This window comes from Dipodomys merriami, unplaced genomic scaffold (assembly GCF_024711535.1).
Source record: "Dipodomys merriami isolate MVZ:Mamm:240054 unplaced genomic scaffold, mDipMer1.0.p SCAF_106, whole genome shotgun sequence".
NCBI lineage: Eukaryota > Metazoa > Chordata > Mammalia > Rodentia > Heteromyidae > Dipodomys > Dipodomys merriami.
Genome location: NW_027202338.1, coordinates 4,210,231 through 4,225,326, shown reverse-complemented (window position 1 = coordinate 4,225,326; position 15,096 = coordinate 4,210,231). Strand labels below are relative to the sequence as shown.

General features: G+C 47.9%; 1 protein-coding gene across 1 annotated transcript; it reads left to right on the top strand.

The window, feature by feature from the left end:
* The first annotated feature begins 2,714 nt into the window (after nucleotides 1-2,714).
* On the top strand, nucleotides 2,715-9,488 carry LOC138814539 (sulfotransferase 2A1-like). The gene is made up of 6 exons (XM_070003495.1): nucleotides 2,715-2,906; nucleotides 4,216-4,427; nucleotides 5,709-5,835; nucleotides 7,650-7,744; nucleotides 8,102-8,279; nucleotides 9,134-9,488. The coding sequence occupies exons 1-6, from the start codon at nucleotides 2,771-2,773 to the stop codon at nucleotides 9,244-9,246; spliced, it is 861 nt and encodes a 286-aa protein (XP_069859596.1). The 5' UTR covers nucleotides 2,715-2,770; the 3' UTR covers nucleotides 9,247-9,488.
* Nucleotides 9,489-15,096: the final 5,608 nt, after the last annotated feature.

Here is a 15,096-nt window from a genome sequence, read left to right as displayed (position 1 = left end):
GAGACTCTTATCTACAATTAACAACCAGGAAACTGGAAGTGGCACAGTGGCCAGCTGTAAGCTAAAGAGAACAGGGACAATGCTTAGGTCCAAAGTTCAAGCCCTATGACTGACTTATGTGGTCCTGAGGAATTGAACCCAGGGACTCATGCATGCAAGGGAAGCACTCTACCACTGAGCCACATTCCCAGCCCCAAGAATGTCTATGGTGGTTTTTTTGTTTGTGTGTTTGTCGTTCTTTTTGTTGGTCATGGGGATGTGTTGATTTTTCAAAGCCTGGAGCTGAGCTTCATCACTCACCACATTTCAAATTGTAGCTATTGACTAGGCTTTAGGCAGGCTTTGGTCAAGTTTTCCCAGTCAGGAGTGGAAGAGAGATCACCTCTCAGGGGACCCCATCACACCTGAGAGGGTGCGATGACATCACAGCCTAGGTCTCACAGGGTCACAGCCCAGGCCCTGAGTGGATATGTGGGTGGGCACCACCCCATAATACCCTGCAAGACATTAATGTCCTGTGGGTTCCAGACTACTGGGTCTGGCACAAAAATGTCAGTAAGAAATGTAAGTATGGAAATGCAGCAAGCACCATGTTATTCAAGTGTATGCTGGTCCTGTGACTTGAACTCAAGGCCTGGGCACTGTCCCTCAGTTTTTCCCTCAAGGCTCACACTCTACCACCCGAGCCAGAGCCCCACTTCCAGTGCTCTGCCTTGGAACCTCCAGGCCTGCAGCCCCCATTCCCTCCTGCTGTCTACAACATAGGGACCATATAGTAGCTCCGTTATTGAAGACCTGTGGCTAACACGGTAGAGCACCAAGAAATTAAACCCAAATATCCACAGAGAAATGGCTGCATCACCCAAACCAGGTTAAGAGATCCAAATGGAATATTACTCAATGTTGAAAATGCAGACAACTCAGACCCATGGGAAGCACATAACATAAGACTGGCATTAACAAAAACCTGACCCTTACCTTACTCATGTAACTGTAACCTCTCTGTCCAGTATCTTTACAATAAAATTAAATTTAAAAAAATTAGCACTGGGTAGTTGGCTCAGTGGTAGAGGGATTTTCTCATACGAGTGAGGCCCTGGATTCAATTCCTTGGCAGAACATAAACAGAAAAAGTCGGCCGTGGTGCTATGACTCAAGTGGTAGAGTGCTAGCCTTGAGCAAAAGAAGCTCAGGAATAGCACCTTGACCCAGAATTCAAGCCCAGGACTGGAAGAGAAAATTAAAAAAAAGCCAGGCATCAGTGGCACACACCTGTAATCCCAGCTAATCAGGAAGTAAGGATCAAAGTTGGAAGCCAGCCCAGGCAGCAAAGGCCAAGAGACTCTTATCTCCAACAAGAGAAGAAGTGGAGCTGTGACTAAAGTGGTAGAGCACTAATCTTAAGCACAAAAACACAGGGACAGTACCCAGGCCCTGAGTTCAAGCCCCAGGAAGGCAAAAAAATAAATGGCTTTATCCTCCAGAGAGAACATCCCACATCCCTAGTACAGCCTACACCAGGCACAACCCCAAAGAGTTCTCAGTGCAATGCTATCTAGATTTCATCGCTCCTGAACATCATAGACATCGGTTCCTGGGGGTGGTAGAGCATTTGCCTACATTCATGAGGCCCTGGGTTCACTTCCTTAGCACCACATAAACAGAAAAGGCAGGAAGTGGTGTTGTGGATCAAATGCGCTTGCCTAGAGCTACAGAACTGAGAGAGCCATGGGGCTGGGAAGGTGGCTCAGTGGTAGAGCGCTTGCCTTGCATGCATGAGGCCCTGGTTTGATTCCTCAGCACCACCTATGCCAAAAGAAAAAAGCCAGAAGTGGCGCTAAAGCTCAAGTGGTAGAGCTCTAGACTTGAGCTGAAGAGCTGAAGGACAGCACCCAGGCCCAGAGTTCAGGCCCCACGACTGGACCCAAAAAAAAAAAAAAGAACTGAGAGACCCAGGGCCAGTTCAAGCCCCATGACCAACTACAAAAGAAAGAAAAGAATGAAGGAAGGAAAGAAGGGAGGAAGGAAGGAAAGAAGCAAGGAAGCAAGGAATCAAGGAACGAAGCAAGGAAGGAACGAAGGTGAGAAATCAGTATCTGTGGTGTGTACACACAAACACACACACATACACACATACACACACACACACACACACACACACACTCACACCATCCCCATAAAGTTACAGAAGTATTTGTTGTTTGTCAAATCTGCAAGGTCAGGATAAAGAAAAGGAGTCTGAGAAACTGTCCCTGCGTCCAGGGGCCTGAGGAAGTGTGGAGACCCATGACCTGGGGGATCCTGGCTGACATCCTGGAGTAGAGAGAAATCCTAGGGGAAACAGAGGAAATTGGAAGGACAATGCATTGAGGAATCTTGGCAAAGATCTTGGAGTGATATTAGTAGATTGAACTTGGGTGTTGATCCAGAAGTCCAGCCCTTCCCTCTCTATGATTTTTTCTGATATCTACAACTCTTCTCAAAATAAAGGATTAGTGCATTAAAAATATTAGTTAATCTTATGCCCTAGCCTATTTCCTCTTGTATTTCTAGTTTTCTGCCAAGAACTGAAGATCAGGTGAGCAGAGTTCACCCTTTGCATGATTTTACAGTTGCCCAATAAAAATCCCTGAGAACAATTACAGGGCTTTTTTTTAATCACCAATTCATTTTAGTTAATGATTGTCTTGACCATCCAGACTCAGCCACCACTTCCACGGTGGCAGTGCCAGTGGCCTGGGACTAAGAGTCAGGCACCCAGTACTCTGCCATGGCTCAGGACTACGTGTGGTACCAGGGCATTCCTTTCCCTGTTGTGGATTACTACCCTGAACACATAAAAGCAGTCCATGAGGAGCTGGTGCTGAAGGACGAAGACATCATCACGGTGACCTACCCCAAATCAGGTGAGCAGAGGGGGCTGTGGCTGCATGGGAAAGGCCAGAGCTGTGGCCTCACTCCCAACTGTGTCCCAGGTAGGAATGGTGTAGTAGCTCATTATTGAAGCCCTGTGGCCCTGTGGTTTTGTGCCAGTCTTGAGCACAACAGCTCATGACAGCGCCCAGGCCCTGTTCAAGCTCCAAGGCTGGCAGCAGATTTTTTTTAAATAGGCGTTTTAGAGGTGCTTCATAGATCATAAAATGAAAAGGATGATTTTGAGGTTACCTGGAGAAAAAGCATGATCTCAAATAGAACAATCATGATATGCCATAGTTAGGACCTGGAAAACTTGGGGTAAACACAAGGCACTGGCAGGCCAGGGAGCCTGTGTGAAGGAGCACGGGGAGTGGGGAGGGAGCTCTGAGGGCACACTGCAAGGGAAATGTGCTGAAAACCACAGCCAGTGGGGGCACTGCAGGATTTCAGCAACAGCTGACAGCTGCATTAAACCCAAATATCCACAGAGAAATGGCTGCACAATCCCAAACAAGTTGAGAGATCAAAGTGGAATATTATACACTGTTGAAAATGCAGACAGCTCAGGGAAGGATCCATCACATCCTTCCCAGGGGACCATGTGAAGGCAGGCAGGCACAGTAGAATGATGGTCACAAGGTTTATTACAGGAGCCATTTCTCCCCCAGAGAGAGAGCTCATGACCACCTCCACTATCTAGCAGCAGCAGGGGCTGGGGGTAGGAAGTGAGGTAGGTGGGAGCTCAGGTGGGTCTGGGTGGAGAGAGGGAGGGGCCAGCTGTATGGCAAGATCTCCAGGACAGGGAGCAGCTCAGAAATGGGTGGAACTGAGGACCAAAGGTGAGCATAATGCTTCCTACTGAGACCCATGCTCTACTATTATCAGGACTTTTTGCCATTTGAAACTACTTGAGTTCAGGCCATAGTTCAAAAAACAAACAAACAAACTGTGTACTATTGCACTCACATACAAGGCCCAGAACTGCCAAAGTCCTGGTGTGATAAGAGAATGATGGGGCGGGTGGCAAGCAAATCAATATTCAGTTGTCATGGACAGTGTAGACTTATTAGATGACAAAATAATGGCACTGAGTGAGCTATGGTTAAAATACACTAAACACTACTTATCCATATCAGATTGCATACCTGAGAAAGTTTATATCTGTAAGGTCTATGCTACATATGCTTTACCATTATATATCTGTGTGTGTACATGTATGTATATGTGTGTGTGTGTGTGTATATATATATAGTGTATTCAGACAGAAATGATTGACCTCTGCTTTTCTTTCTGCTCCAGGAACCCATTGGTTGATTGAGGTTCTCTCTCTGATTCACACCAAGGGGGATCCCAACTGGATTCGATCTGTGCCCACATATGTTCGTTCCCCTTGGATCGAGACTGAAGCTGGATATAAATTCAAAGTGGAGAGAAAGGAGGGTCCCCCCCTCATCTCCTCTCACCTCCCCATCCAACTCTTCCCCAAGTCTTTCTTCACTTCCAAGGCCAAGGTCAGTGCTCAGAGCCCAATAGCTGTTCCATCAAGGCCTTTTCCTCTTTAAAATGCACATAGCGAGCAGGTCTGGCATTCTCCCTCTGTGCTTCATACCCCAGACTCTCCTTCATGAATTGAGGGTCCTCAGAAAAAACAGAGTCCAAGATGTGGACCATGGCTGTGTAATCCCTGACAGATTAACTGGATGTCTAACTGAAAGACTAACCAAACTGTGCTTTAATTGGATACTCAGGCCTTGTGTGGTCATCCCAGCTAAACAAACAGGAGGCTGAGATCTGAGGATCAAGATCAGAAGTCAGCCCAGGTAGGAAAGGCCAGGTGATCCTTATCTCTGATGAGCTATCAAAAATAAAGCCAGAAGTGGAGCAGCACCTCAGGTGGTAAAGCACCAGCCTGAGCACAAAAACACAGGGACAGTACATAGGCCCTGAGTCAAAAAAAAAGAAAAGAAAAAAGAAAACTAAGGCTGTGTGGTTTCAATGTCATGTGACCTGGTATCAGTGGTCTGACGCTGAAGGCTGTGCAGTGAATAAACACCTGGTGCTCATGGCCAGATCAGACCAGGAGCCTTTGTCCCGCTTCCCCAGCCCAGCCCACACCACACACGGTGCACACTCTTCCCTGGTGCAATGCTACCTAGATTTGTGCCTCAACACCATAGAAATGGGCGCCTGTGCTGTGAAATCTCTGTTGTTGTATCATGTCAGCTCCCTCCTTCAATAGATTCTTGTTGTTTTGTTTTTGTGCCACTCCTGGGACTTGAACTCACAGCTGTCCCTGAGCTTTTGTACTCAAAGCTGTTATTCTACCAGATTGCGCCATAGCTCCCCTTGAGGTTTTCAGGTAGTTAATTGGAGATGGGTGTCTCATGAGCTGATCTGCCTGGGCTAGCTTCAAACTATGATCCTCAGATATGAGCTGCCTGGGTAGCTGTGGTGACAGGTGAGAGCCACCCATGCCCAGATGTTTCAATGATGTTTACAGAACAATTCATAAATCTGCAGCCAACAAAGTCTAACCAGCATCTGTTCTCCTGTGTTTAGTAGATAAATATCCCCAATATGTTTAGAAAATGCCTTGTCCCACCATTGTTTTATTCCTCGCAAAGTAATTGGAGTATAGGAAGTCTGAAAAGTATTTCACAAACTAATGCACAACCAAAAGATCAACACATACTTCAATGTTGGAGCAAAAAAAATGGCTAGAATTTCTCTGAACACCAAGAGTGCAAGAAATGATGGGAATATTGTTTAATTCTCTCCTTTCTCCCTTGAAGATGATCTATGTCATCAGAAATCCTAAGGATGTCCTTATATCTGGTTATTATTTCTGGCGTTTTACAAATCTGGCTAAGAAACCAGAGTCACTGGAACAATATTTTGAATGGTTCTTGCAAGGACATGGTGAGTAGACTGTGAAGTGAATGGAGAAGGATTTAAACCTCTTTTAGTGTCCCCTCCCTCCAAGGTCTGCTTTAAATCTCACCATCTGTGGGTCCAATGCTTCCTCATCCCAGAACTCACATTGGCTAAAGGCAGCACCAGACTTCTCCCATGATGGAAGGTCCCAAGGTGTTTTGAGCCCCTGGAGCTTCCGTAGCCATGGAGGACCCACCTGTGTGCTCTACTCCCAGATGTTGGCTCACAGCTTCTCACTGGCTTCCCACACAACCCAACTCTACCTTCCATACATATATTTATGTTTTAAATTTGTTTTGCTGTCCGTGTCAGAGTTTCTCACTTGAAGTTGGGATCGCTCTGTGTCTAGTCATGCAAAAGTTCTGGGTCATTCCTCATGCTTGTAATTTTGTCACTTCTCCATGGTTCTGTCAGGGGTCCATGGCCTGAGTTGGGTATGAAGGGTGGGGGACCCCACATCTGTGCTCTATGTACCTCATCATCTGGTGTCTCAGGCCCTCTGGGTTGATCTTCACAACCTGTAGAAGTGCCTGATGAGCTGTTTCTCCCCTGATTCAACATCTCTTACCACTTGGATCTATAGTCAGGGCTGGTGGATCACGCCTATAATCTCAGCTACTCAGGAGCTGAGAGCTGAGGGTCAGAGTTGGAAGCCAACCCAGGCAGAAAGTCCTTGAGGCTCTCATACCCACTCAATCATCATGATGCAGGGAGTGAAGGTGTGGCTCACGTGGTAGAGAGGAGTGTAGAAACCGAGGGACAGTGCTCTGGCCCTGATTTCAAGCAAAGATGTTTCAAGTAGAATAAAGCACACCAAGGCCTCTGCAGACTGACCTGCTGGGAGCCATGGGCAGGGATGGGAGGTGCCTCGTGTGCGTGTGTCACAGCTCAGACCTTGCACTCAGACTTGTGCTCAGTTGTGCAAGTGATGGATTTGGGCCAAGCTGGCATGGAAGGCCCTCAGCCTCAGTTCTGTGAGGGCCTGTGGAGCTCTTTGTCCCGGTCAGATGTTTTGGTGTGACCTTTGGTGACCTGCTTCAGATGGTGCAAAGGTTGTGCTACAGGAAAAATATTGCTTAGAAATCCATATCCTGGCTCCACAGTGCTTGTGTTTGCTCTCTTTCCCTCTCGCTCCCACCCTCCCTCTCTGTCTCCTTCCCACTTTCTCTCTCTCCCTCCCTTCCCTTCTCTCTCAGTCATGGGGCTTGAACTCTGGGCCTGGGTGCTATTCCTCAGGTCTTTTTTTTTTTGGGGGGGGGGGGTCTGGTCGTGGGGCCTGAACTCTGGGCCTGGGTCCAGTCCCTCAACTCTTCAGCTCAAGGCTAAAGCTCTACCACTTGAGCCACAGCGCTACTTCTGGTTTTTTTCTTTTTGCTTATGTGGTGCTGGAGAATCAAACCCAGGGTCTGAGGCATGCAAGGCAAGCACTCTACCACTGAGCCACTTTCCCAGCCCCTATTCCTCAGCTCTTTAGCTCAAGGTGAGCACTCTGCCACTTGAGACAAAGTGCCACTTCTGGTTTTTTGGTAGTTCATTGGCAATAACCCTCTCATGGACTTTCTTGTCCAGGCTGGTTTGAACAGTGATCCTCAAATTTCAGTGTCCTAAGTAGCTAGGATAACAGGCATGAGCCATCAGTACTTGGTAGTGTTCTCTCTTTGAGGCTATAAAGAGACAGGACTTATTTCTCAGTTTCACCCTGGTGAAGGTGACAGGGACCAGAGCAATCAGTGCTGAGACCACCATGCAGATCGGGAATGGTGCAGACTTTTCACACTGCCCCAGTGTTCCCCCTGCAGTGCCTTACGGGTCATGGTTTGATCACGTCCGGGGCTGGATGTCCATGAGGGAAAAGGAGAACGTGCTGGTCCTCAGTTATGAGCAGATGAAAAAGGTAAGGATTGATTTTACCTGCACCCCACCCCACCACGGCCCTCTCCACCCATTCTACCACCAGTCTCCATCCCACCTTCTATGTCAACTTTCTACATCCTGTTGTGTGTTATTCCTTCCTGTATTCCTCTCATCCTCCTTTTCTTTCTTTTTTATTTTTGTTTTAAGATGGAGTCTTGAACTCAGTTTTGCTTTTTGGCTGGTGCTCTACCCACTGAGTCACGCCCCCAACTCCACAGGCCACCCATCCTCTCTCCTGCCAGTGTCTTCTGCTGTTTCTCTCTTCTCCTGCTCCCTCCTCCTCACTCCTGTTCTGTTGTCCCCTCTCATACCTGAGCCCTTGTTTTTCTCTCCTTAGGACCCGAGGAGCATGGTAGAGAGGATCTGTGGGTTCCTGGGCAAGGCGCTGGAACCGGGAGAGCTGGACTTGGTCCTGGAGAACAGTTCCTTCCAGGCGATGAAGGAGAACAAGATGTCTAACTTCAGTACCATTCCAGAGGAGCTTGTTCCCACCGGTTTAAAAATCACCAGGAAAGGTATGGAAATGTCCCAGGGAAGGAGGTGCTGGAAGCCAGGGAAGGAAATCTGGTCTCCAACCACACACTCCTGGCCAGGGATCAGCCAGGAACAGGCTGGCTGTTCACTTCCAGCTTGTGTTAAAACAAAGTAAACTGGAAGTGGAGCTGGAGCTCAAATGGTAGAGTGCCAAGCCTTCAGCAAAAGAAGCTCAAGATCAGTGCCCAGGCCCAGAGTTTAAGTCCTACAACAAACAAATCATGTGATAGTAAATGGATCTGAAAAGTAAACAAAGTGTAAGTACCAGCTTGGTTTCCATGGCTCAGGCCTGTAATTCTAGCTGCCCAGGAACCTGAGATCTGAGCATCACATTTCAAATCTAGATGGCATAGCCTAGTCCAGGAGATTCCTTCTCTCCAGTTAACTACCAAAAAAGAAAAAAAAACAGAAAATGGAGTTGTGGCTCAAGTAGTAGAGCACGAGGCTTGAGCAGAAAATAACTCCCAAACAGTACCTAGGCCCTGAGTTCAAACTCCTGTATAGACACACACATGCACACATGTACACACACTTAACTCTATTATATAAAAACTCTATTCAACTTCCTATTAAATGAAAATGCTATTGTGTGACTATGAGACCACATCCTGAGCTTCCTGACTCCTACACATCTGGGGAGGATGTGCCCCTCTGGCGGCAGGGGAAAGAACTTGAGAGGAGAGCCCTGGACATGGAGCGTGGTGGCTGTGGAGTCCATCTCCCAGGGAGATCTGTGGCCTCACCCCCGGGGCAGGCAGAGGGCAGAAGGGACAGGAGGGGACAGCACCTTCCTGCCCTGACCCAGTCTGGTGTCATTGTTTTTCCATGGCCTCAGGTGTCACAGGGGACTGGCAGAACCACTTCACCCCAGCCCAGACCCAAGCGTTCGAGGAAACATTCCGGGAGAAGATGGCTGGGCTTCCTCCAGAGCTATTCTTGTGGGACTAAGCCCAGATTTAGCTCCTTGTGTGTTGGGATGAAGACTTGTGTCCCCATCTTATGGAGGTGACAGGACTGGGCAGAGATCATAGCATTAGTCTGTCACTCGAATCAGGAAGTCTGACTTTGCTTGTCACATCTTTGGTGCAATCACCAGGACAGGTGGCAGCCACATGCGTGTGAGGAGCACAAAGGGACCCGCGTGTGTTCTTGCTGAAATAAATGGGGCCACGGCACCGAGGGCTGACAAACATGCCTTAGTGTTCTGTTTAGCAAAGACAACCTGGGTGAAAGGCTGCGGAGGTCCCTCGGGTGGGGACAGTGGGCTGCCCATGGCAGGAGGCTGCCTGAGGGTTTGCTGGATGTTCTGGAGAAGGGGTTCCCTTTCCCCACATGGATCTCCAGGGCAACTCTCGGCTGCTCTTCACGCTGGGCAGCTCCAGCCCGTCCTTCCAACAGAGCAAACCCTGCCAGCTAGACAGCAGCGCACTGCCCAAGGTGTCCACACCGACACCTGTGTCCTGCAAACACCAAGCTCCTAGGGAGCTCAGCATGACTAGCATTTTCCCAATGCCACTGCAGACTAGAAAAGTCCTTTCCATGACCCTGAAGTCCCGAGTGCAATCAAGAAAGGGGAGAGGAGGATGTGGGGGTACAGGTAGGGAGCTCAACCAAGCCTCTTGCAGGCAGTTACCATGGAAAGAGGGTGGCCAGAGGCAGGGAGCCTGTCCCCCGTGGTCTCCATGCAGTTCTGATTGTACTGCGCTAGGTACAGGAAACCCGTCCGTGCTGTGCTTTTTGTTTCTGGGTGGGAGGAGGTGTACTGGGGCGTGAGCTTAGGACTTTACTCGTGCTGGCCGGGTGCTCTACTGCTTGAGCCACACTGCCATTCCTAATTCCCCTCTCTGGGTTTGTTTGAGACTAGGTTCTTACTTCTTGCCAGGACTGGATTGGACCTTGAGCTTCAGATTTGTACTTGCTGCTTTAGCTGGGATAACATGACGCACCACCCTATCCGGTCTTTTTTTTGTTGGGATGGGGAGAGGTTCTCTCAAGGTTGTTAGTCTAGTCTGGCTGGGAACATGGATTCCACCTGATCTCAGCTTTTCACATCTCACAGAGCTGGGATGGCAGGAACACACCCTTGAACCCAGCTCTTGGTTAAGATGTGGGCTCACCAACTTTTTTTGCCCAGGCTGGCCTTGAACTGCAATCTTCCTGATCTCAGCCTCCTGTGTAGCTAGGATTACAGACATGAGCCACCAGTACCTGGCTCCTTTCTTCCAGAAGATTTGGCTCTTCCTTACAATATACTAGCAAACTACTCTTTTCCAGCTAATTAATTAGAAACCTCTTTGGTGACAGGAGCAATCAGTTGGCGACGTGACCCTCTGTTTACCCAAAGTGCACAGCTGCGTGTGCAGTTGCAGGAGAAAGACACAGGCATTAGAAGGGTTTTTACACATGGCCTTGATTTTTTTTCCCCCAAGCAAAAATGAAGAGTTTGGTGATGTGAAATTAAGTCCCAAATGAAACCCAAATCATAACCCCACCAACACAATGAAGCCTACCACTCCTCAAATGATGGGTTTAAATGCAGCTCATTTAAAATGTCCCTGGTCGGGGAGCTGCGTTAGTCACTGCACCCTTAGCATTTCTTAGTGAACACAAGATTGTGTCTTGTTTGCAAAAACGATGAGCAACATTTCTCACTTCCTCAGAGTGTTATTCTAATATTGCTAAGTCTTATAGAAGTGGTGGCAACACGATTCTAGAAAGTTCTCTGTTAAGGGAAACTGAGGATCCTAGAAACCTGGCATCTCTGCTCCAACCCTGGTCCAAGTGTTGCAATGCACCTCAAGAAATTGTTCCTTTGGGACACCAGTGGCTCACTCCTGTAATCCTAGGAGGCTGAGATCTGAGGATCATGGTTTGAAGTCAGCCCAGGTAGGAAATTCCATGAGACTCTTATCTCCAATGAACTACACAAAAAAATACCAGAAGTGGTGCTGTGGCTCAAATGGTAGAGTTCTAGCCTTGAGCACAGAACCCAGGCCCTGAGTTCAAATTTCAGGAACAGAAAAAAAAATCCTGATTCGCACAAGTTAATCTGAAGTTTAGCCTCAATGCTTCTCAGTCTTTTTTTTTTTTTTTTTTTTTGTCAGTCATGGGGCTTGAACTCAAGGCCTAGACATTGTCCCTGAGCTTTTCTTACTCAGGCTAGTACTCTATCACTTTGAACCTCATCACCACTTCCAAGTGTTTCTGTGATTACTTGGAGATCAGAGTCTCAAGGACTTTGCTGCCCCGGATGGCTTCAAACCACCATCCTCAGGTCTCAGCCTCCTGAGAGGCTAGGATTATAGGCATGAGCCACCAGAACCCAGCTCTCCGTTCTTTTACAGGTGAATATATTGCACCAGTGAATAGATTCAACAGATTTGGGGGTGGTGATGGGCGTGAGGTGAGAGAAATGATGATGGATTGAAGATGCAAACTGTAGATTACATGGTTAACTTAGCTGTAGAAAAGTTAAAGTGGGGGCTGGGAAGGTGGCTCAGTGGTAGAGCGCTTGCCTTGCATGTATGAGGCCCTGGGTTCAATTCCTCAGCACCACATAAGCAAAAAGAAAAAAGCTGGAAGTGGCACTGTGGCTCAAGTGGTAGAGCGCTAGCCTTGAGCTGAAGAGCTGAGGGACAGCACCCAGGCCCAGAGTTAAGGCCCCATGAACGGACCCAAAAAAAAAAGAAAATTTAAAGCGCTATTATTTTGTGGTACTAGATTGTTGACTAACTCACTTGGCACACACGGAACCTCGCTGCAGATTAGATTACTGCTGCCGCTGGGAGGGCTTTATCTTTCCCACTTCACCTTGCCACAGGAACCTGGTGCTCGCTAGCAACAGGCACCCTGAACCCAGAAAGCTTCCCTGCTTCCATGAACAAACCCCAGCCAGATTCTAGTGGTTTCCACTGCAGACTCCTTTGAACTGGAAGAGGTGGCAGTTGAGGTGAGAGAGACAGGAAATCATCACCTGGAGAAGAGAGTTAGCTTAATTACAGGTTAGTACAAATACAAGAGTCTCTGGGGGAGGTTCCTTCCCACCAAGGCACTGTGTGATCTGTGGAGGGGTGTGTGGCCCATGGGGGCCCCGGGGACTGGGGAGTCCACCGGCAGTTCCCCAGGCTGGAATGAAGGGTAATGGTGTCTCCAGGGAGATCGGGGCCTCGGGGGCTTGCCTTGCCCCTGGGAGTGGAAAGGAGCCTGGGAGAAGATAAGGGTGTGTAAGAGATGACAAGTTCCCTGGAGGCTGAGGATCGAGATGGGAGAAGGGAAAATGGAAGGTGGCTGGGGGCAGGGAAACTGAGTCAGGCGGCCAGAGCAGCTGCACATGACTGGGCAGTGGTGGCAGGCTCGAAGGGGCAGGTGACAATACAAACAGGGAGACAAGAAAGACAAGGCAAAAAGAGGCCCCCCCCCCACCAGAGGCAAACCTCCTCAGGTCTGTGTGCTTTCCCTTGGGGTCCCAGGTATAATAGGAGTGCCTGTCCCATGGTTGCAAGTTCTCACTGGCCAGGTGCAGACCAGAACAGTCCCAAAGGCAAAGGAGAAGCTCAGGGACAGTGCCCAGTCCCTGATTTCAAGCCCCAGGACTGTCAAGAAAGAAAGGAAGGAAAGAAGAAAGGAAGCAAACCACAGGAAAATAAGAATGTGGCAGGAGGGCTGGGAAGGTTGCTCAGTGGTAGAGTGCTTGCCTCGCATGCATGAGGCCCTGGGTTCGATTCCTCAGCACCACATAAGCAGAAAAAGCTGGAAGTGGCGTGGTGGCTCAAGTGATACAACATTTGCCTAGAGCTGAAGAGCTCAGGGACAGTGCACAGGCCCAGAGTTCAGGCCCCACAACCAACAAAAAAACAAAAAACACACAAAGAACGTGGCAGGAAACATGACAATACTCTCCATAGTGACCTTTAAACAGTAATAGACTCCATTTCCCAATGAAAACCTATAAACAAGATCCAAGCTGGGAGCCAGTGGGTCCCACCTGTTAGCCTAGCTACTCAAGAGACTGAGATCTGAGGATCCAGATTTGAATACAGCCCAAACAGGCAAGTCCGTGGGGCTATTATCTCCAGATAATCACCAGAAAACTAAAAGTAGAGCTTGGCTCAAAGTGGTGGAGCACTAGCCTTGAACAAAAGAAGGTCAGGGACAGCACCCAAGCCTAGAGTTGAAGCCCCAGGACCAGCAAAAAGTCATAATAACAAAAGATCCAACCATTTGTTGTCTTCAAGAAACCCATCTCACAGTCAAAGATAAATACCAATTCCGTGAAAGGATGGAGAAAGATCTTTCATGCAAATGCATCATGCAAGAAGACAGGCGTAGCCATACTGATATCTGACAATCATTTAAAAGCAATACAAAGAAACAAGGAAGGGCTTACGTATTAATAGGGGAATGATTCATAAAGAGAAAAAATCATAGTGGTTAATATTTATGCGCCAACTCACGGAGCATCTAAAATACATTAAACACTTTCAGGCTTGCAGAACATGATAGACCCAACACAGGAATAGTGGAAGACTTAACACTCCATTCTCACCACAGGACAGGCCATCCAAACAAAAGATCAGCAAAGAGGGCTGGGAAGGTGGCTCAGTGGTAGAGCGCTTGCCTTGCATGCATGAGGCCCTGGGTTCAATTCCACCAGCACCGCATAAGCAAAAAGAAAAAACGCCAGAAGTGGCGCTGTGGCTCAAGTGGTAGAGCGCTAGCCTTGAGCTGAAGAGCTGAGGGACAGCGCCCAGGCCCAGAGTTCAGGCCCCACGACTGGACCCCTCCCCCCCAAAAAAAAGAAAGAATAAAATAATGTCATTTGCAGGGAAATGAATGGAACTAGAACAAATCATGTTAAGTCACGTCAGCCAGCTGGGCACTGGTGGCTCATGCCTGTCATCTAGCTACTCAGGAGGCTGAAATCTAAGGATCGAGGTTCAAAGCCAGCCTGTGCAGGAAAGTCTGTGAGTCTCTTATCTTCAATAAACCACCAGAAAACCGGAAGTGGCGCTGTGGCTCAAGTGGTAGAACGCTTGCTTTGAGCTGAAGAGTTGAGGGACAGCGCCCAGGCCCAGAGTTCAAGCCCACGACCAAAAAAACAAAAACAAAAAGTCAGGTCACCCAAGTTCAGAAAGACAAACAGTGCATGTTCTCTCTGATATGCAGACATTAGTTCTAAAACGCACTGGGAGATAACCAATTATACAGGATTCTAGATACTCACACACAGTGAGACCAAAGAGGATTTCTCTTAGGAGAGAAACACAAAGGCTCAATGCCTAAGTGCCTCTTCATATTTGTATAAAATAATATACATACTGAAACAAACTCCAAGACATGGAAACTAAGGGCTCCTTTTAAATTTTTTGATGATTCTGTCTTCTTTACCTTATGTATGATATATTCATGTACGTATCTTAGGAGGAGGAGGGAGAGGACACAGAACTTGAGGCAAAAGGGGCAAAAAATGTGGCAGTGGAGCTCACTGGACATGGATGAAAGTGTACTATACAACTCATGGGTGGAGACGGGAGGGAGGGACTGGGAGAGAATGAGGGAACAGAAGACACTGTTCAAAAGGAAATGTACTCATTACCTGACTCATGTCATTGTAATCCCTCTGTACATCCCCTCTATAATAACAATAAAGTAAAATAATTTAAAAAAAAAGAATATGGCTAGGACATGGGTCAAGGGCCTTTGTGGAAACACCAACACCAGAGAACCAGTACTGATCACCGGCACATTGAAAGGTTTAGCTTTTCTAAACCTTTCATTTTAGATTGGTTATAGTACTTG